Genomic DNA, 22,533 nt, shown 5'->3' on the forward strand with positions numbered 1-22,533 from the left:
CGTTTGAGATACTGATTTGTTTAAATTGCACAGAAATTGCAGTAGCCTATAGTTGCAGGCGTAGTGAAATCAATGCAATTAGCCTATTAGATTACGACAACAATATAGCCTCTACTTGAGTTTAGTAGAAAGGATGAGCTACAGGCACCATTAGATTAGTCTACATTGGAATAGGGAAAACATATAAATCAAAATGTAAAAACGTGAGCACAGCAATCATTGTGTTATGCACGAAAAGTTGTGCGATGATCATTGTTAACAGCGATTTAAATAAATTCTTTACATAATTATTTACATAACGATCTGCTTGTAAATTGTCTGGTAGATGTCATAGTTTTTTTTTTAAATTATTATTAAAAAGGGAAATCTAGATTGTGGGCTGATTTCATTTACAACTTCAATGTATTAACCTACATTAAATAATATGTAGCTACACAGCCACGGTCCGAGTAGAATTTTTTACTGATCATAAAGACAGCAATTAAAAGACAATGAAAGGTATAAGGCTCATAATCTGCTATACTGAATAGATGTTATACAGTGTTCGGTTACTGTGGGTAATCACGTTGCCAATAAAGACTTTTATTTTTTATAAATATTTGGACCCACTTTATATGTGGCCTTAACTATGTACTGACATTTAAATTAATAATTTGATACAATGCACTTATTGTGCACATACATGTTTTTACATTGTACTTACATTTTTAAAAATACCTACATGTAATTACATCTGTAATTAATTTCTGTAATTACATTTTATAATTACACTGTTACCTTACAACCCTGCCCTTAAACTTACCCATACCACCACACCTGTCCATAACTTTACCCGTATCTCACCTCAATTTAGCAGAAGTGTTTTTCAATATAATATATACACAATAAGTACATTGTATCTACTTACTTTTTTGATGTAAGTACATAGTTAATATAAACCACCTAAAATAAAGTGGTAAAATAAACCACTTGTCTGTGTGTTACGCGCATGCGTGTGTGATTACTGAATCGCTTTATTGTCGTGAAGTGAGGACAGGTGGAATTAAGAGAAGAAGTGCCTCTCCCTATATCTATATAGCCCTCCTCCTTCGCTCATGTCGGGTGGTGTATGTGTGTGTGTGTGTGTGTGTGTGTGTGTGTGTGTGTGTGTGTGTGTGTGTGTGTGTATGTGCGTCCGTGTGTGCAGGATAGGCGCCTCGTGGAGATTGGAGATTAATGATTATTATGTTAAAATATATATTTTACAACAGCTAACTATCGGAATTAATTCACTTAATTGAATGGGTGTCTGGAAGCCTGCTTTTTTCTATTGACCGGGTGAGTAGCTACTCGGAATAGCATCCCTTTAGCTCGTCCGCTAACATTCTGCACACCCAACACTCGCATAGGCCATAACCATCTATAATTTATGAACCTGGCAAGATTAAAACACTATAGTAGAGTTTAGCATGTCATGATTTAGGATGTCATGATGCCCAATAGTAGGCCTATCCATTTTATAAATATATTTATATTTTCTATATTATTAAAATACGGTGGGGGAAACATTATAGTGATGCTATAAGTGTTCGTTTAATAAAATTATATCTAGGCCTATTTATGCGTGCACATCTGCTTTATATCTGCATAATAATTTTACTGTGGAAATAGTTTAGACAAAAATAAACAATTAGGCCTATATTGTTTTAGAATATGCATTTTTAATTTCATCTATGAAACAAGTTGTCAGCTTGTAAAATGTATTAAACAAACAAATAAAGGTCTAGGGAAAAAAAGAGAGCGCATGTACCGCTATCACGTTTATCCCCAGCCAATAGTAGCATGGTTACATCATAGTGGCACTCCACTAGGCTATTTGTGTGCACGTAAGCGTGCGAGCGCGTTTCCTGCTCCATTGGCCTACTGAACTATATGTCTCTGTTTCCTCTGGGTACACTCTAAATAGGCTACTCCAGATTCACATTAGTCACAAAAAACACACAATACAGTTGAGAAGTAAGTCATTTGGTTTTATTTTATTTATGACCGTTGCTCATTTTAAACCGCGTCCGTGGTGCACTTTGATTGCCTAAAATATTTTTCAGCTGGGTTGGTCTCATACATTTTCTATTGTGGTCTTAATTGTCGTTCCTTTGAAGAAGTTTATCTATAATTATAGACCATTATGCCGTAGTAAGCATCCCAACAACAGTTAATTATGATGCTATTGCATTTCTGTGAACTAGGCTCGGCCTCTAGCCGGCATCACACGCTCTCTGTGAAACGGACCCATTTCTGTACTATCTCTGACCCACTGTGTAATCTGAATACTGGCCCTTACAAATGACAGTAGATGACAAAAAGAAAAAGTGTTAGAGCAGTGTACTCCCATGGACAGGGCCAGCTGGATCAGATCAGGCCGATTATCATCGACCTAAGGGCAGGGAAACACCACGTTTCTCACCCCAGTGACACTGTGCTGTCGCTGGGTAGCAATTACGGAGATAAATGTGGGAAACAGCATATAGCGATAGGCCTATACCTAGATCATGATGAGGAACCGACTTCGCCGCTTCTGTTGTCTGTTAGTGAAGCGAATATAACAAGAATGTTGGAAATACGGGATGATACAAATCACATTATCTTCTTAAAAATATAGGCCCTAAGTCTACTTCGAATGGATCTCATTTATCGAATAGCGATTCAGTTAATAGTTAATAGGCCTACACTTTAATACGAATATTCAAACTAATGTAAAGAACATCAGCAAGTATTTGAATGACATTTAAAAAAAATTATATATATATATATATATATATATATATATATATATATATATATATATATATATATATATATAATTTATTTTATTTACATTTTGTCATTTTAGAACCACATTATGAATTTAAAGTGTGCTCTATCTAGGAAAATTACGTGTCATTTTTTAATCAAGCACATCTCTATATATTGACCTTCAAAGCACATGTCAAATGTACAGTGTTTGATAGGCAACATGAACATCGCAAGTTCGTCGAAAAAGTTGCAACAAAAATGTTTTATATAGCCTAGGCTACAGTGTTGGAGAACTGAAACCTCTCAGTTTGTATTCTGAATTTTTTTTTTTGACCACAGCCATTCTGTTACAGGCCTCAGTTGAACTGGACAGCCAGGCCTCTATCTTTTTCCAAAATGAATCGTGGAACAGTAAGTGAGTAATTCATGCTGCTTGTCATTTACAAAACGGCTCCTAAGATAACCTTTACATTGGTTCAACTTGCTCTCTCTTCTCTCTCTCTCTCTCTCTCTCTCTCTCTCTCTCTCTCTCTCTCTCTCTCTCTCTCTCTCTCTCTGTGTGTGTAGGTTTTGCTCGTTTTTCCTTAAGCAATGCATGAAGCCATCAAATGCTGCACCAGCAAAAACTGCAATCATTGACCTTCATGAATAGAGAAAACAGCTACTTCTTTATTAATACATTGTTATTAGTTGCAACAATATTATATATGCTAAATATTATTTTTATTATGCTGTTAATTTTGTCGTCATTGACCTTTTTTTAAATTTTTTATACCATATTCCTTAAATGGCTTTTGAAAGTAAAAGTTCCAGGTTAGTTCTAAGTTTATTGTTAGACATGGCTTTGCATTTTAATCCTGTGATTGTTATATTTATTTTCAGGATACTTAAAAGGAATAAGACAATATGAACATCAGAGGCAGGATGTAAGAGTGATAACCTATTAGCACAATTAAAGCTATTATCAATGAGGTAATTTCCACTCCAACTTTTTTTGCAAAACAATATTTATTATTAATGAAAAACACCGTGTAAAAAATAGCACACTCCGAATATACAGTACCAAAGAATGTACATTGTTTATTAGGCTACTGAGAAGTACACGTTGTATAAAAATGCTCGGTTTTCACCCATGTGAGTTTTCATTACAAAGTACAAATAATAAAATCAATTTGCCAAACTAGAAAACATCTGTGTTTTCACACAAAATATATCATTGTAGACATCTGACAATTTATTTTATAGCCTGTTAAAAATGTTGTCCTGAGACGCCCTATGCAGTGATTACCACAATCACACTGACAACGAAAAGTTCGTGGGGGCGAAAATTAGATTGAACTAAAATGTTAACATAAATATATATTTTTATATTTCACAGCTTGAATATAGGCACGAACGTGTTAATGTTCACCATTCAGCTGTGTGAAACAAAACAATACAAAAATAATCCTACCTTAAGCACAGGAGTGTATCGCTTTAAAATGTGACGTTTAGTTTTTAAAAAAAATTAACAGCCGCTAGTGCCACTCACAATCCGGTTTGCGTAGGTTTCGTGTAAAGACGTCGGTCCGTGCAAAACTCCCGGTAGTTGGTTTGGGGAGTGCTGAGACGCGAGTGTCGGCGGCAGCACCGGGACCACCGGGGAAGTCCGTGAGGCACAATGCGAGTGCGTAGGGCTTAAAGAGCTCCCGATAATGCTGTCTATGGAAAAGGGTGAACGGTGAACCGGGGACTTAGCCGCTGTCTGTAAGGGGGACGAAAGCCCGGGACTAAGAGGAGGATAGAAGCGGGAACGGGTGAGCTCCGTTGTGGTTGGCATGAGGGAAGGCGCGGGGATGAGAGTTCCGGTGTGAGGATGCCGGGACGGGGGCGGATGCTGCTGCTGGTGGTGCTGCTGAAAAGCGAGGAGCGCGGAATGTGCATGATAAGACTGAAGCTGCAGACCGTATCCACAACCGTAAGGTCCGTAGCCGTACGCAGCGGCCGCGGGTAGAAAGCCTCCGTGCTCGCGGAGAAGTTCAGGTGCCTGCTGGCGCTTAAAGCGTTTCCGGCGGCGTAGAAAGCTCCCGTTATCAAACATGTCGGCGGACTCTGGGTCCAGTGTCCAGTAGTTGCCTTTGCCGGGATTCCCGGGCTCCCGTGGTATCTTTACGAAGCAGTCGTTTAAGGACAGGTTGTGCCGGATAGAGTTCTGCCAAGCTGGGAACTTTTCCCGGTAGTACGGAAATCTGTTACTTATAAAGTCACATATCTCGCTGAGCGTCAGGCGCTTCTTGGGACTCTGGAGGATTGCCATGGTGATGAGCGCGATGTAGGAGTATGGGGGCTTCACCAGGGTGTTTTTACTTGCTGGCTTGTAGGGGTCCCGTGCGGCGGAGGCATCCACACAAGACGGCGAACCGCTGAGCAGGATCTCGTCGTGCATCTGAGCCACCTCGTCCACATAGGAGCGCGTGTGGCCGTCACCATCATCACCCTCCCCAACCACGTCGATGTCGGTCTCCTCCGAGAGCACAGACGCATCCGACATCTCGGAGCTCAAAGTCATGGCTCACTCGGGTCCCTGATGGGCTACGGCGGAATGCGCTGGGCGTGCTGAGCCTGCGTGTTACCTGCACTCTCGAATCGAGGGAACTCATAAGACGCGCCGAGCAGATGCAGAGAGTACGTGCCAGTGTGTCACCAGTGCCATAGGCTTTTAATGGATTACTGTCGGCACGGAATCAAGAGGTCGCCCAGATCCCCACATCCACACGCTTATTCTGTCTGGGGAGACCCTCCTAAAGGCCAGACCAGGATTCCAAAGAGGGCGGACCTTTCCTTGCGCTTTATACCAGCTCGCTGATCACATGACAACAAAGCGTCACCGCTGCTATTGAAGAGATACAAACATATCAGTCTTTGAAAATAATCTAAAGAACGGTGAGGTTCTCTCGGTCATCGCCGCTCAATCCACTGGTTTGGTGGGATTTTCCTGGGTGAAATGCTACTCTCATCTTTAATAGCCTATAATGACTCAAACTCAAAGATGTAAGAAGCTCAGCGAACTATTATGGTAGGACCCTCCCTGCTATTGTTATATTTATCATAATGAACCCATATGATTTTTTATGTATTATTTTTTTTACTTTGTCTGTTCAGGTGCTGAGCATGGACATAGTGGAATTGTAGATTATTTCAGAAATGCTTCAAAACATTCACTCGGTTCCTTCCATGTCTGCCTCACTACGCATCGCAGTTTGCGTGACACTGGAGTGCACCAGATCATCCGCGAGCCATTGGTAATGGAAAAAAAGTCAGCTGTTAACTCGCATCAGTCACGCGGATCACGAAAGAGCATTCTAGCTCGCGAAAAAGCAGGGCACAAGCGCATGCCCTATCCCGGGAGGCAGCATTGTCATATTCATAATTAATTCTAGCAATTGGTATCTGGTCGGGCAAGAGTCTCCCCCTATTTTTAAAATGTTAAAGAAGTAAGATAGTTGTGTGTATAGGCTACTAGAATATTGGGCGCTTCTGGAATGTAGCCTCAATTGTACACATTAAGAAAAAAAGAAAGAAAAAAGCCTGGGTGTATCATTTGACACAGCGTCCAACGTGACAACAGGCCTTAATCGAAATAAGAGCCGAGTCTACGCGACAACAATTAGGCCTAAATCATTTAAAAAGTTCATGAAAAGGTTAATGCTGCTTAAAAAAACAAAATTAAAAGTATAGTATAATTCATCATAATTAAATATAATCAGGATTACAATTTAATTATTAGCCTACACGCGAAATAAATTTTTTTTTATATATTTTTTATTTAAAATAGGCTACATTTAGCTGTAGTGTTTAAGTTATTTTTCCCTTTAAAGGAGAGTGTCTGTCTTTTTGTTTTCGTTCGTTTGTTTTTACACAGTGAGCCTAAAGCCGAATGCTACTCTCGATGGCTGAATAGTCAAACTCTATCAAGTGGGAAGCCTTTTTGTTGTGGTTGAAAAAACACTTAGCCTACAAACACAGCATTAAAATATTTAAAAGGCGTAATGTTTTGATTTCGTTTAATTAATTGATTTAATCCATTGTTTTAATTCGTTTGCTAATTATTTGTTTGAATAAACATGATCAAATATAATAAACGTAGCTATAGCCTATTTCACGTCATAATATATTTACTCCATTGTTTTTAGTTTTTTTTTATACTGTAATAAAAGGTAATAACAACAACCATAATTTTTTTTTAGTAATGTAGGCTATAGGCCTAAACTAAAAAATATTTTAAATTTCTGTCAATTTTAAAAAGAAAATAGAAAAAGAAAGAAAGAAAGAAAGAAAAACAGAACAATTTTATATAAAGTTGGCTACTAAAACAACTTGTGGTTAGGAGTGATGAAAACACTTGTCCAAAAGACACACAACGCTGACCCATAGAAACTCGTACCCGACACAAAATAAAGGTCTTTTCAAACTCCTCAAAATGAATGATCTTTTCCTTCTTTATTACAGTTTCATGTTGGTTCTGGAGGATGCAGTGGGTATAAGGGGTATTTTTGTATGATTGCAAAAACATCTGGTCCGGTTTGATGGCCGTTTTATGGTAACTCATGTGGTCAGGCTTGTGTATTTAACATATATTTACTTCAGCCAGCAGTTATTAAGGGCTGTGAGAGTGCCATCTCGCGGCAGTTCAGATAATGTATCTGTTTTCCAGGTTTATCAACATACTAAACCTATACATTTCTGTTTTGGTTCCACGCGATTATTATTTTACAAATAGTTTAAAAATTCTGTTATTTTGCAAGCAAGTTTGTATTAATGGAATCAATTGAAATGAATTTAAGGTTAATTTATTTTATAGCTCAATAATATTTGCATATTTATAATTAAATATGTATTCAATATTTAAAAAAAATATCATAATCAAAGATTATCGAACAAAAACACGTCTTCAATCAGTCTTTAATTAGGGCTGGTCCAATTTTTACTTGCCTATTTTTTTACTTGGATGTCGAACAAAAGTAGCCTGTATAGGGAAAAAATTGCAGCATGCATGCTATAGCTACCATAATCGCCATAGCTATTTAATTCACACCGTTTGCTAAACATTAATCGTGCTGCAAAATGACGAGGAAGGATTAGCCTATAGAAAAGCGTTAAGTCAAAAGGCAATCATAAGCGGCTTAAATTATTTAGAAACCATAACGATGGTGGGACTGGATTGGCTTGATTCAAAAAATATGATTTTCATCAGAGACAGGCAGTAAATTAAATGTTGACTACCAACCTTAGTTGCTTTATCGTTGCTGCATATTTTCGACACGATTTAAAAGGAGCTACAAAAATTACATTTTGAAGATCTGTCAGAAAGCGTGCTGTGCAGCAAAGCAAGCTTTCCACAGAACATTATAGCCTATATTAACCCTAAAACTAGGTCAATACAGATACGAGCTCTGGTGAATAGCCGTTTATTCACTGGGGTTTGAAAAAAAAAAGTGTAGGCTAGTTGTTTAAATAGGCTATATTTTATACTAGTAGCCACTTTATCATTGATTGGATAGTAGGCCTATTTATTTGGGAAGTCTCTGTTAGCACAATCCAGATCAGGACATCATAACTGGCAGTGATGTTCCTATTGGCTGTGGCTTAATTATTCTGCGCGTGCGAGTGAATGAAATAGAGGTTTGAGAACCGGGGCGCCGTGAGCCGGGTCAGGTCTTGTATGTGTGGTTAAACCACATCTAAAGTGTTTCTACAGTCTCGGAGGGGTGAGCGGGCGCTTTCCGTGCCACAGGGTAGCCTACCATGAAAGCACTTCCCTGCCACGGCTGCTCATGGGTGAAGTCCCATGAATATAATCAGAATTGTAGCCTACCTAACATCTGCAGAGATTCGCACGTGTTCGACAGTTAATTTTACATGCACATCATAAAACATGTTTAAAGTTATAAGCTACGTGTGGGCCTATGTGTGCGTTTCAAAAGTGCTTAAATTGTTTGCTGCTCACTAGGAGTTTATAAAGACTTTTTCTGTTGCGTGTTCTAATCTTTCGACTCGCCTGAAAGTGGAAAATCATTTATTTTGAAATAGGCTATTCCGCTGCGATGTGGAATGCTTAGTTAGTTACTTTTACCGTTATTATTTTCTGGAGAACACGCATTAATTTCTGGAAACAGCTCAGCGATTCTAGCAGGTTTTCTGTCACGTGCAAATCCAGACTTCATAATTTCATGCAATGTAGTCTACTTATAGGCTAATTCTGATATAGCATTCACATGTTCATAGCTACATTTATTTATTAAACTGTCCATACATTTGTTTGATTATTTATTGTTTTTTTTTATTTGCATCAGAATAGGCTACACTCTAGGCCTACAAATTGTGTAGGCAAAACATATTCCATAAGCTATAGGCTACTTTAATTAACGTTTTCCTACTAAGCAGTGGCCTAGCCTACCTACCATTTTAAATACTACAACTTAGAGATGTTGTCAATGGTTATAAAATGCATATTGATCTGAGGCAAAGTCAACATGTAACTCAACCAAGTTAAACATGCAGCCCACTATATATGAGGACTTTCAATAACAAGTGTGTTCATAATTTCTGGTTAATATTGTCTAACTCACTTTTAACTTGTAACATCACACCAATGTCGCGCAAAAGAGAGCCGACAATGCTGGCGGAACTCTATTCTTGGCCCAGGGTGTAGGAAGGGCAGGCAGGGTTTCTGGATCCAGCCCACCGCGTCGCATTTCAGCCCTGTCGTCACTTCCGTCTTCCTCTCTCGCTTCCATCTTGCTCTCCGCGTGTGTTTGCTGCTAGCGTGCAGGTCAGTGAGGAGATCTAAAATACTCTATTTCCTGCACAACCACTCCTGGTTCCGAGGCTCAAGGTAAATAAGTACCTTATTTACCAAAAGCGGCTGCTGTTTTGTACAAATCACCCGCGGAAAGATGCCTGAATTGGTTCGGGTGAGACTCGGCCCTGTCGGGAGAGACCCGGGCCTGAGAGCGCGTGATAATAGCACTGCTACTAGCGCGTTGCAAACAAACTCCACGAGTCTCCGCACGCGGCAGATTTATCTAATGTGTTAAACTTTTATGTACAGACCGAATGCTGATATAATTGTTATTTGTTACGACTTTTTCTGTCATTGTTTCCGTCTAATAAGTTGGATAACGGTTTTCTTTGTGTACTAAAATCATCTGTTTATTCAGAGTGTTGTATTTAAAACTTCGAAGGGCTGCAGAGTAGTATCGGTCTGGAAGTGTTGTTTTGCAGGTGTGACAACTACCTGACTTTTACTACTTTAGTGAAGTGATCGCTCTTGCTCAACAGGCCTGACAGCCAGATCCGATCTTGTGCTCTTTACTGGCCGCTGCTCCTCAGTCGTTTTCCGACTTGTTCAATGTGTTTGAAAATGAGCAAGGACTTGATTTGGACATTTGTGTTTTAAGTTGTGTAGGCTAAAGAGAAGTTTGTCCGTTGAATGTGTCATTCAGACCGCGCCCCTGAAAAACATCTGTGCTGAAACCTCATTCCACAATATCATTGACATCCTTCTGTCTTACAGATGAAAGAAACGATAATGAACCAGGAGAAATTAGCCAAGTTGCAGGCACAAGTCCGCATCGGTGGAAAGGTAAGGGTTGATTTAAAAGACAAACAAACATTGAAACCTGGTTAATGTCTATTACCTTCATTAATAAGAGTTGTTCCTCACATATTGATGCCGTTTTGTTTTGATAGGGCACTGCTCGCAGAAAGAAGAAGGTGGTCCACAGAACGGCTACTGCCGATGACAAAAAGCTCCAGTTTTCCCTGAAGAAATTGGGTGTAAATAACATCTCTGGTATTGAGGAGGTAAGGTTTGGCTCAGCTGAATACAAGTTTGTGAATGAAATTTGAAATATCTTTCTATGTACACGCATGCTTTGGTCTTTGAGTTGCCATGCCGTTGCTTTGCAGGTCAACATGTTCACAAACCAGGGCACGGTGATCCACTTTAACAATCCCAAAGTGCAGGCCTCACTGGCAGCCAATACCTTTACCATCACAGGCCACGCAGAGACCAAGCAGCTGACAGAGATGCTGCCCTCTATCCTCAACCAGTTGGGCGCTGACAGCCTTACCAGTCTGCGCAGACTTGCAGAGGCCCTTCCCAAACAAGGTGTGTCCATTTCTCGAAATGGGTCAGATTGCACGAGTCAGAGGCACATTTCATTGTTTCTTTCATTTTATGCAGCATGGTGAACCACTAACTAACCCCATAAAGTAGTGTATGTTGCTAACAGGTGATAGTGCATTTTTGGGGGAAGGGTATGTCATTACTGCTGTTCCTAGAGAGTATACTTTAAAATAGACTTTTAGTTGGTTATTTATGTCTCAAGCAGAAATACCCAAATGTTTTTGTCAGCCTAACCCATTTGATCTAAAATGTTTCTTAGAAGTACCCCAAAGATTTTAAATTTCATTTTACCACAATCAGTAACACATGATCGGTTCTTTGATGTTGGTTTAAAGGTAAACAAATTGTTGTCATTTATGCTGCCTTCACGTGCTATCAGAAATTGTATAATTCCCACTTCAGAAGTCGTGATTACGAGCTTGTTGCATTCAAGTGCTTTGTTGTCGGATTGAACAGGAATCATGTTTATTCTTGCCTCTTTTTTTTTTTTGTTGAGAAAATCTTGTTAAAACCAAAATTATATGTAGCGTTTCATGCACTAACAACCATATAAACACTTACGATGCTACCAGATGACACCAATTCTGTAATTTTAGGCTATTTAAAGAAAATTGCTTTGTATGAACAATACAATAAGCTTCAAATTATTACTCATATATGTAAATTACATTAATGACAAGTAGGGATGAAACGATTACCGATTTCACGATAAGCCACAATAAAATTTAGTGAGGGTTAGTAATATCGTTTAAAATTGAATTATCATTAAAACCGCGTGTGATTATCACGACTTTGAAAACTCGCGGTAAATATTGTCCAGTCAGCATCAGTCTGGTGCAGGCGCAACGCCGTTTTCTGAATGAGAAGAAATGGCAGAAGGCAGTGACAGTGCCGGGAGATTGTTCAGATTTCTAAAATGACCAAATCTGAGGTGTGGTCATATTTTGGCTTTCACAAAAGTCCTGAGGGAAACTTAATCTAAGATGGTCACCCTGTCTGCAGAACATGCCAGAAGAAAGTCACTGTAATAGGGGAACACCTCAAATCTGCGAACCCAAGGCAAGTGGACTTTGACCTCAATACCAAAACTACGTCTGGGAAATAATAACGTGGAGCGAACTAACAAATTCAGACAAGACTAGGGTGACATTAAGGGATAATAATCAGGGTTTGACATTAACAACCGCCATTTGCGGATGTAACGTTATTTCGGCTGCCCACTAGCCACTTTGGCGGTTGAACTTATTATTGTCTTCTCAAATTGCGTTGCGCATTATAACCAATAACACGTGTTTCTATTGAGTTTATGAACGCAATGTCTTCAGCGCGCTCTCACTCGCTGAAATCTGCACTCAAAGCGGAGATGTGTGTGCGATGTACGCAGGAGATTCACTCATCATACCGTGGTTTACTGTCTGTTCTATTTTAGCAGTGAAAATAGTTCCAAACAAAGCAGAACCACAGCGCATCTGATATGACTGGCATAAAGCTGGCTTGGCGTTCGAGGTTCGCGAATTTAGGGACCGTCTCTAAAGTTACATACAACATTGGTAACGTTATACACGTTTCAAACTTCAATAGCATTTGAAGAGAATGACAGTCATAAAACTGACTGTAAAGTGTTCATCTAGGTGTCAGGTATGATGCACACCTTTTGATATTTAATAAAATAAACTGTCAAATCAAATGAAAATATGAATATGCATTATTTCACTAGGGTACTGTTTGGGCTCTTACACAAAATATGCTAGATTTAAATGCATCATTGCTGAACACTGATGAGAATATTGCTTGAGAATATATTTACAGACATAATATTAGAGATTATATTTACACCAAATTATTATTATTTATGAGTTATGCGTTGCTATTGATGATGGCAATTATAAGGAAGGAAATCCCACAGAATAGAATCTAGCTTAAAAAAAAGTGCATGGAGCTGCTTTATTTATTTGTTGTTTGTTGATTTTCAAATATAAAACTTGTTGAAATGTTTTAAGTGTGTGCATCTGTTCTTTTTGGACCCTTTCATCTCATTTGAACAAAACCGTGATAATATTGATAACCGTGATAATTTAGGTCACTATAATCGTGATGTGAAATTTCCATACGTTTCATCCCTAATGACAAGACAATCCAGCTGTTTTGGGAGAAACTAATAAATCGTGTCACAGTTTCCCCGCCACCATATTTAAAGTTTATGGCACGCCCATCTCGCGAACTTCCCAGTGGTAAACACGACATCAGAGGGCGTTCATGTGCAATTTTTACTTAGGAAACTCGTATTTACGATAATTCCGAGAGCACATGAAGGCAGCATTACTCACCCTCATGTCGTTCCAAACCCGTGAGACTTTTTCATCTTCGAGATATTTTAATGGAATCTGAGAGCTTTCTGTCCCTCCATTGACAGCCACACAACTACCACTTTGACGCTTTAAAAAGTTCATAAAGAGATCATAAAACTAATCAATATGAATTGAGCGGTTTAGTCCAAAATTTTTAATGATACTTGATTGCAACAGATTGAATTAAGGCTTTTATTTGCATATAAACATTGATCTGTGAAAATTAACAGAACCTGCTTGATGCGCGAGAACAAACCTCATTGGTTCTTGTTAAAGCTCAAACGTGCTGCATAACACAAGAAAATGAACCTCGTTGGTTCTCTCGCGTCAAGCGAATATGCTTTAGCCTCCGTTTACCACAACTGATGAATGTTTAAATGTGAATAAAAGCATAAACTAAATCTGCTCAGTGTATAAAGCGATTTTAAGCGTCATATTAGTTGCGTGGACTGTCAATAGCAATGTTTCCATCCAAAGTTGCAAATTTAACTTGTGCATAAAATGGGAATATCGCATATAACATTTGTAAATAAAGCACAATTTCCACTATATATTATGTTTGTATATACGGTATAATATATTACTACTCAGAGTGCAGACTAAACACAATAAACGCGGTCATGTTAACTGGCTTTCTGAGGCAGATGCCTGCTGTTTGGGAATGCAGTCGTGCCCAGTTGGTCTTGGTCTAAAAGATCTCTCTCTCTCAAAATATATGCATGTTTAGCCATGCTATTATGAAAAATATATTTTGTAGTTTCTTTTGACAGTATTGTAATAGACCCTTTTCACAGACTAATGAGGCGTTTTAACGGTAAAAATGTACGGATGTAAATCCAGGAATTTTTTTTTGTATTTTCTTTTTTTATTATGTACCTCTATAACCCTAATACTTTGTATTAAATTCATTTTGCATCAAATTACAAAAAAAAAAACAAGTTATTGCTGCTGTGAGGGCGTTTCTAATACAGCGTCTATGGGAGTGATAGTAAAAATTTACATCTTTTCCCCCTCTTTTTGAAAGTTGTGAAATCACTATTATGGAGTTTTTCTTTTGCTATTTGAGCAAATGGGGACACCACAATTATTTTTTGTAATATATTCTCTCATTCACCGCTATAAAAGTTAACACCACTATGACAACTTCCACTTCTGAGAAACCCGGAAATGTGAAAAGGGCTTATTGATGTCAGTAAATGCTCAAATCGACAAATAACTGTATTGTTCAAAATGGTGAATGTTTGACTCCCATTTGTTTCAGCTGGTGATGGAAAGGCACCGGTAGCTGGCGGAGAGGAAGATGATGACGAAGTTCCAGGTCAGTATGTTGCTCTGAACCTTTTTTTTTTTTTTCTTCAACCATGCACCGTAAAAAAAATTAAATAAAATCTGTTTGTGTTTGTCAGAATGAATAATTCAGTAAAAAAATACAGTAACATATTTACAGAACAGCCTGTACATGTAATAGTATGAAACTGTCAATTACAAACAAGACAATTGGAATTTAAACCGGTATATCCAACAACGAACCCTGCTACTAAAATCTATTTTCTATTTTCAAACATATACTGACAACCACCATAATAATGCAGGTGGTTAAAGAGGAAGCCACATGAAAGATCCATAAAGAAGTTCATCACACACATAACCACACCAATTAAACACCATTATGGTAACACACATGACACTAAAATAATGCAAAAAGCATTCATTAAACAACAGAAGATGTAACACAAAATTCAAATGTACATAACTGATAACAAAAACTATTAAGAAACATAATTATTTAAACAGAATACTTTTCAAAGTGTCACAGGGAATTCTGGTAATACCAGTTTACAGTTTTTCACTGTAAATTATATTTTGATTTCCATTTTTTTACTTCTGAAAACTGTACATTTAACAGTATTTTACTGTACAAAATTACTTGAAATGTACGGTTAGAACGTTTTTTTTACAGTGACCATATCTTAAGTTGAAACACGCATTAAGCATAAGATTATTTTGCTTAAATTGTATTATTCCTTGTGAATTTTAAATGCCTCCTAGCTTGAGCTTCACAATCATTACCATATGGGTTCTGTGCGTGTGGTAATGTAAGCATTGCACGCTTGCTTACGTTAGGGCAGTGTAGTTGCTTGTGTTGTGGAAATGTCCAAAAAAAGGAGGGTTTCGGCAGGTTGTCTAGGCTGTTACATTGTCAACATATACAAGTGTTTAAAATCTCCTCTATTGTTTATGAGCACTGAAAGCTCGGTTTGCTTTTCTTTTTAAAGAGAGGGGTGAACACATACGGTTGCCATTACAATTCCCCAGTTCTCTTTCCTGAGCAAACTCCAGTTAGTAACTCAAGTCTTGCACATGTACAGTATGATTACATCTCCGACACTGCAAAATTAGCTCACCCGTGCGATGACAAAAAGGGTTAACAGCTTGTGCCATTGTGCCCATTACTGAGATTCAACCTTTTCTGTCCCCTCTAAAAACAAAGTCCAGCCTTCTGTTAGTGATTCCCTCTCTGACACCCTGGAGCAGAAAAGTTGATTTTCCATTTATCAGATTTCATCTCCTAAAAGGCAACCTGCTTTGATCCTCTGCGGTTTCATTTTTACAGCTGTGGACTTTTCAGTCCCCCAGTGCTCGTTTATGTTCTCTATGGAAATCACTTGCACACGTGGGCTCACACAAGTGAGCGAAAAGCACAGAAATCGCTTTTTCAGCATGTGTCTATAAACACTTGGACAATGTTTCATAAAGATTAGATTTAGGGTATGTTTACACAACAATGTACTAAAAATGGAAAAGCTTTTCCTCGTACAGATAATTAAAACGATCAAACTGATCCATGAAAATGATTAAAAACGCTGTTATGCATGTCAGGCCAGTAGTTGGAGAGGTCACTTTGTAAAGGAAAAACTGTGCCTATAGACTGAACACATTGAATGCGCATGACGTCACCCATTTTAGCAAATTCATGTTTTTGTATTTTACACAGAGACAACAACGGTATCGTAATCAGAAATGTGCACTTTAAAACTCATTTTCAAAAGTTTGTATTTTTAGGTCCCCAAAACGCTGTTGTCGTGTATATGAATGGCCAATATGCATAAAGTTTTTAGTTGAAATCAGTGGTGTGTAAACGGCCCCTTGATTTAGTTTCTTCATAAATCCTGTATTTCCTACAAATGTTGAGTCTTTGTATCCCCTTTGAGGTGCCTACATGTAGGCCTGATATTGTTTTACTGAATCCACGTTTTCTCTCTTTGCAGATCTTGTGGAGAATTTCGATGAGGCTTCAAAGAATGAGGCAAATTAACATCATGGGGAAGGAAAGGCGTTTGAAATCTCTGGTCTCAGCTGAGACTTGTGGGACTTTTTTCCCCCCTTTTCTTTTATAAATATATTGCATCCCTGAATCTCCTTTTTCGTGCACTGCTGTGGCCCTCATGTGTCCAAGCTGAGAGTGTGAGATTGATTGAACCACACAAGTTCATGCACAGTTTTATGAGTATGTGTGTTTGCTTGTGCGGTCCAAGAGGCATCTTTGCCTCCACCTTCCCTGTTACTGAGGCTCACTCATTTGGAGCTGGTCTGAATCAACATCTGGAAATAAACATTTGCTATTGACAAAAAGCTTATTAAATACGGTTTTGTTGTGTTTAATTGGGGATGAGGTTACTCCATGCTGTTAAACAATTATAATTCTTTAGGGATTAGTACAAAAGCTTGTTAGAAATGCAGTGCATTTCTAGAAAGGGCTGGGTGAAAATAGAATCGATTTCTCGATTCTCATATTTATGAACCGATATCGATTCTTAAATCCCAAAAATCGATTAGTCATCCTTTTTTCAGTTTATGATTATGAATTAATGGAACGTTGTACCACACCTCCCATCCAATAAATCGCAATCTTTTGATAAAATACAAAGTCTCAATTTCAAGTTACGTCCATTTTATTACGAATAAAAAAAAACTAAAACAAGTTTTGGCGCTGTTTAATGTGGTGTGACGGATCACAGTAGCTCATCTCAACAGAAGCAGAAGTTTGGAGCGCATGTGAACGGATCATCTCCTCCGCTTTAATACCAGTTACAGTGCCAAATAAACATGAATGAACATCAAGGTATGTTAAAATATATAGAGGACCGCGCACTGAAATCTTCATCACGTAATCGCTCCATCAGTATTTCAACCGTGGAAAGACATGAACAATGTCATGTCACATTTACCTCTGAAAAACCATTCAGTGTCCATAAACTCATTAGTCAGCTATAATGAATTCTAGAGATGAGCATTTTGATAAATGTATGCACCACATTACATAGGCTATTTATTATCATTTTTAATGTTCTTCAATATTAATGCATGCTTGCTTAAATCCGCCACCATTTAAATGTTTATTTCAAAAAGCAAATTGGAGTAGGTAATTGTAAAGTTAGTATTATAACTTTATCAAAAACACCTAGTGTAATTTGTTTAAATCAAATCAGTTAATGTTAACCTTAATATTAGTAATGTACCAACTGACTAGTTGACTGCATTAGTTAAGATTTTTTTTCTTCAAGAAAATTTGTCATGTACTGTATATGATATATATCCACAATAATCAGTATTGAATTGAATCTGGAATCGAATTGAAAGCTTGTGAATGGAAATCGAATCGAATCGTGAAATTGTGTGTCAATACCCAGCCCTAATTTCTAGATATAAAACACTTTAAATAAGAGTTATTTTTCAGACATCAATCAGATACATCCTCTAGTTTTAAGTAATGGTTTATTTACAGTTTTGTAGATCAGAATTTGCCATTAAAAGAGGGCAATCCAAAGAATAAAAACCTGAACAAAATCTTGCTTGGTGCAACAGCAAAACAAGTGTGACAGTTGAATTAGTACATGGACGTCATCTCTTGCTGTAAACTGTTGCTGTAAATCTATTTTGCACCATGTTCTTTTCCACTTCATTGATTCTAAAGGACCCGATTGAGATTTACTTCATTTTATGAACCATTCATAATACCAGTCAAGTTTAATGTGAAACAGCTTCATTTTGCATTAAACAGAAAGTTAAATAGCTTTTCAAGTACACACTGCAAATAGATCAGTGACCTAAAACACACATCACATTGACTAAACAAACCCACACATAAATATATTAGTAAATTCAAAACTCAATTTCTGATGTCAGCAGTTGTCATGTGGATTCAAAAAATGACAATTCACTTCACAGATATTGAACACTTGTAACACTCAAATATTCATCCAATTCTTCTTGTACTTGCCATGGTTATTCTTTAATACCTTGCAGAAGCTTCAGAAGATGAGCCTCTAAGACCTGTTGGACTGGGAAACAACAATGTGAAGTATTACAATTACATGCAAGTTATGACAGTATGACATATTTCATAACAGAAAGCTAAGCTTTGTGATATTAATTTAACACTGATAGTAATCGTGTTAGAGTTACCATTTCTATGGCCCATCGCCACAGCCATGTCCATAGCGTTGAACCCAGAGTCCGACTCCATGGTTGGGTCAGATCCACTCTCTGTTCAGTGATCAGAAGTAATATTCAATACGCACTACAGTGAATCAAACCTTTGAAGAAAAACTGAACACTGGAATGCATTGCAGTGAAATGAAGCCTTTTTACCTAAGAGGATTTCCACACAGCGAACATGATTACCATGGACTGCATAGAGTAACGGAGCACCACCATTCTGGAAATGCAAATATTATTATTATTATTATTTTTGTTTAACCATTGATTCTGGCTACTACACCTCACAGTTCAAGTCATAGCAAGAAGTATATTCACACCATATAACAATACTAGGAAAAATGATTTGATCCCCACCCAACAAGCCCATCATATCCATTTGCATTGCTGTTAAACTACTTGCATATTTGGTATATAGTATTGTACTGTACTATAGTCACGGACCCATGATTGTCATTTAAAAAAACGTATATTTACACTTACCCAATCATACTCATTGACGTCAACTCCACAGTCGATAAGCATTCTGACAATATCCGTGTACCCTTTACTGCAGGCCAATGACAGTGCACTCTCTCTCCCTTTGGCCAAGAGATGAGGATCTCCACCCTGAAAGCAAAGGACTGTGAGTATCTAGAGAGCCATTCAATTGGACTTCTGCTTTGTGTGCCAGATGGCTCCAACCTACTGAGTCTTTTAGCTAAAATTTCAAAAGAATGAGAGGGGTGGCAGAATAAAGAATAACTAATAAGTTTCCTGAACAGTGAGCCCACAAAGCAAAAGTGGCAGCCTGCTCCAGCCGAGCATTTGCCAGAGACATGAATAGAAATGCAAACTGATTGCTTTGTGCAGGTACATTTGGACTGTTTGAGAACTAGTGAAATTGTACAGTATGTTGCACTCACACTCTGTAACAGGAACTCCACCACAGCAATCTGTCCATGAGCTGCTGCCCACATCAGTGGAGTGAATCCTTCCTCATCCTGCAGGTTTATCACAGACTCTAATTTAAAGAGAAAAAATGTATCACAATTTTAGACAATTGACCTAAGAGCTAACGATTACAGTACTTTTCAAAAGTTTGGGATCAGTATAAAAAAACTTTTATTCATCAAGGACACATCGAATTGAACAAAAGTGACAGTAAAGACATTTATAATGTTGTATTTTTTTTTATTCCAAATAAATGCTGTTCTTTTGAACTTATTATTCATCGAAAGATTCCTGGATAAAATAATCAGTTTCCACAAAACTATCAAGCAGAACAACTGTTTTCAACATAATAATAAGAAATGTTTCAGCATATTAGACTGATTTCTGAAGGATCATGTAACACTGAAGACTGGATTAACGGCTGCTAAAATTGCAGCTTTGCCATCACATGAATAAATTACATTTAAAGGAGAACTCCGGTGATTTTTTAAGTTAATCTTGATCGTTATACCTTTGTGAGTACTGTCTATAGAAAAAAAAAAACGAACCGGATTGGTGCTTGCAACACGGAGCTGTTACAGTTAATGCCCAGAGCTTCACTCAGCTAACACGGCAGCTATGGGGGCATATACAAAAATTCAGTTCTCCTTTAAAAATATATATTAAAATAAAAGCAATTCTTTTTTATTGTAATAACGTCACAATATTACAGCTTTCCTATATTTTTGATCAAATAAACGCAGTCTTGGTGAGCATAATAAACTTTCAAAAACATTTACAACTCCAAATTTTTGAGCAGTGGCGTATTTAAGACCATATTTACGATCACATCAATTTGACAAACTTGCCTTGTTCTATTCGACTTGCTAGGAACACCATCTCTCCTTGTGCCGCCAACTGATGTATAGACAGTGCTAGCAAAGAGAAAAAAAGGTGGAGAGATTAAGTTATAGTCGAGTAGGTCAGGGTTGTCCAATCCCGGTCCTGGAGAGCCAACGTCCTGCAGAGTTTAGCTCCAACTTGTCCCAATATACCTGCCTGGAAGATGATTGCCTCGGTTCAGGGGTATTTAATTAAACTCTGCAGGGCAGTGGCCCTCCTGAAGCAGGACTGGACACCACTGGAGTAGATTGACAAATATCAGTGGACAGTTTTACCAAATGAACTGAGAATGAGAAATGAGAAGACTTACAGTGAACAAGCAGCGGTGTGGATGAGACCTCGTTCCCACGGTGTTTGTTTGTGAGTGTGGTGGACTGCTTTATCGGAGAGAAGTGTTTGGTGGTCGATGGCGTGTACACATGCCTAACCTGAATACCAGGTGAGGGAGATGTTTGGATATTACACTCCGCTGTAGAGAGAGAAACGGAAACAAGACATGTTCCTGACAACTATATTCACCAGAAAGGTGGTAATTGTTTTCCATTCCTTTACCTTTAAATAACACAGAGGCCACCTCCAGATCAGAGTTCACCTGGTCCTGGATGTTTTTACTCTCTTCCTCGTTCAGCGACTTCACAAAGCGTGAGCATACGTTCATGTCAAAGCGATTGGGTAATATAAACTTTATGCCCATGGCGTTCTGTGAGTTGGCATCCTCCACTGAGCCAATGCCGACTGATGGCTCTACCTTGATGCCCGTCACCTCTGGTAATGGGCACAAACCTTCCATCTCCTCTGATGCCATTGTCCGCGCAGGATCTGTTATATTCCACAGAAGCTACAACTGATCTTGAGCTTTTTCCATAAATAGAATCAAACCCTTATGGTAAGGGGATGGTGTTTTGCTTCCATGCAGATTAAAGTTTTTGTACCTGGGATAATTAGAGAGAGATTTGCATTAATAGAAATATGTGAACGATCAACTGTATATGGCTACATTGTAAACATGACTTGAAAGGCTACCGTGTTGGTGACATTTGTGTCTCAGTTTGAGTTTATAACCTCACAACCATAACAGCAATACAATAAACAAAATGTTGATGAAACATCAAGGTTATTATGATGGTATTGTAATAACAGATTTCATTGTGGAAAAGTCCTTTAATCCTGGCCAAAAATACATAATACATGCCCGACAGATGAACGTGCTAAATGTCAGAGTGAACAAAACAAGGTTAGCCAACAAGCTAACCAATTTTACATATTATAAAGAGGAAGTGAAACCTTTACTGTACAAAAACTTCTTAATTCCAGCATGTGCATTTCATCGGCTAAAAAACAGACGGAATACAAGGAAGCACACCGGGTTAGCTCGTTGTGCAGCATATTGATTTCTAATGCAGGATTAACGGGCTAATGCCACTATCGTATTATTTCACCATTAAATACAACAACTGTACACGTCTATGGAACATTTATTATCACTAATGTAACAAAATGTAATCGTAAGTACCTACCGAGTATATTAATATCGTATGTTTTGAAATGAAGGGTTGTTCTTGAGGTTGATTGTAAATAAAGTTTTTTCGAACGCAGAGAGGGTGGAGTCAAGTGTGTGTGTTCATCTGGTTCATCTACATGTGGATGTTTAAGGTTTAAATGCAGAGAATAATACATTGTAATTACTTTGTACCCTTGCCACGGTAACCGTCTTTTTTCAACTTTCAACCGTATTTTTCCTCAACTATCGCTTTACAATATTTTTCACAAATATTTATATTTAATTTCACCCATAAATGAGACCGACATGTTGTCAGTTGTAACTCTGTCAGTTTGTCAAGTCAGAAAATATCATAAACTTATCCCCGTTTGAGCTCACAGGAGAAGCATGTCTCTCAGAAAAAAATTCTAAATATGTAGGCTATTAAC

The 22,533-nt window shown here is 38.0% G+C and overlaps 3 protein-coding genes across 4 annotated transcripts; 1 reads left to right on the forward strand and 2 right to left on the reverse strand.

Annotated features, from left to right (window-relative positions):
• Positions 1-3,774: 3,774 nt before the first annotated feature.
• On the reverse strand, positions 3,775-5,601 carry foxd1 (forkhead box D1). Its single transcript, XM_079815690.1, has one exon. It carries the CDS (start codon positions 5,318-5,320, stop codon positions 4,280-4,282), a length of 1,041 nt encoding a protein of 346 aa, XP_079671816.1. The 5' UTR covers positions 5,321-5,601; the 3' UTR covers positions 3,775-4,279.
• A 3,900-nt stretch (positions 5,602-9,501) lies between these two features.
• On the forward strand, positions 9,502-16,933 carry btf3 (basic transcription factor 3). 2 transcript variants are annotated; one of them, XM_079815692.1, is made up of 6 exons: positions 9,502-9,583; positions 10,328-10,396; positions 10,504-10,617; positions 10,723-10,924; positions 14,552-14,608; positions 16,560-16,933. In XM_079815692.1, exons 2-6 carry the CDS (start codon positions 10,328-10,330, stop codon positions 16,604-16,606), a joined length of 489 nt encoding a protein of 162 aa, XP_079671818.1. In that variant the 5' UTR covers positions 9,502-9,583; the 3' UTR covers positions 16,607-16,933. The 2 variants fall into 2 exon arrangements, with proteins under 2 accessions (XP_079671818.1, XP_079671819.1); XM_079815693.1 differs by having other exon boundaries at positions 9,513-9,646.
• ankra2 (ankyrin repeat, family A (RFXANK-like), 2) lies at positions 16,688-22,247 on the reverse strand. The gene is made up of 10 exons (XM_079815691.1): positions 22,122-22,247; positions 21,157-21,536; positions 20,915-21,073; positions 20,571-20,636; positions 19,695-19,792; positions 19,273-19,398; positions 18,943-19,009; positions 18,757-18,837; positions 17,872-18,632; positions 16,688-17,825 (listed from the first exon to the last, which is right to left on the reverse strand). The coding sequence occupies exons 2-9, from the start codon at positions 21,407-21,409 to the stop codon at positions 18,577-18,579; spliced, it is 906 nt and encodes a 301-aa protein (XP_079671817.1). The 5' UTR covers positions 21,410-21,536; positions 22,122-22,247; the 3' UTR covers positions 16,688-17,825; positions 17,872-18,576.
• Between the last annotated feature and the right edge of the window lie 286 nt (positions 22,248-22,533).

Source organism: Gobio gobio (assembly GCF_949357685.1).
Source record: "Gobio gobio genome assembly, chromosome: 4".
Classification (NCBI taxonomy): Eukaryota; Metazoa; Chordata; class Actinopteri; order Cypriniformes; family Gobionidae; genus Gobio; species Gobio gobio.

Bases quoted from the DNA above. Each gene is read 5' to 3' on its own strand.
- foxd1 (XM_079815690.1), bottom strand. From the start codon at position 5,320: ATGACTTTGAGCTCCGAGATGTCGGATGCGTCTGTGCTCTCGGAGGAG.
- btf3 (XM_079815692.1), top strand. From the start codon at position 10,328: ATGAAAGAAACGATAATGAACCAGGAGAAATTAGCCAAGTTGCAGGCA. The intron at 10,397-10,503 runs GTAAGGGTTGAT...TTGTTTTGATAG, and splicing joins AAGTCCGCATCGGTGGAAAG to GGCACTGCTCGCAGAAAGAA. The intron at 10,925-14,551 runs GTGTGTCCATTT...CATTTGTTTCAG, and splicing joins AGAGGCCCTTCCCAAACAAG to CTGGTGATGGAAAGGCACCG.
- ankra2 (XM_079815691.1), bottom strand. From the start codon at position 21,409: ATGGCATCAGAGGAGATGGAAGGTTTGTGCCCATTACCAGAGGTGACG. The intron at 20,637-20,914 runs GTAAGTCTTCTC...TCTCTTTGCTAG, and splicing joins CACACCGCTGCTTGTTCACT to CACTGTCTATACATCAGTTG. The intron at 18,838-18,942 runs GTAAAAAGGCTT...ATCACTGAACAG, and splicing joins CTGTGTGGAAATCCTCTTAG to AGAGTGGATCTGACCCAACC.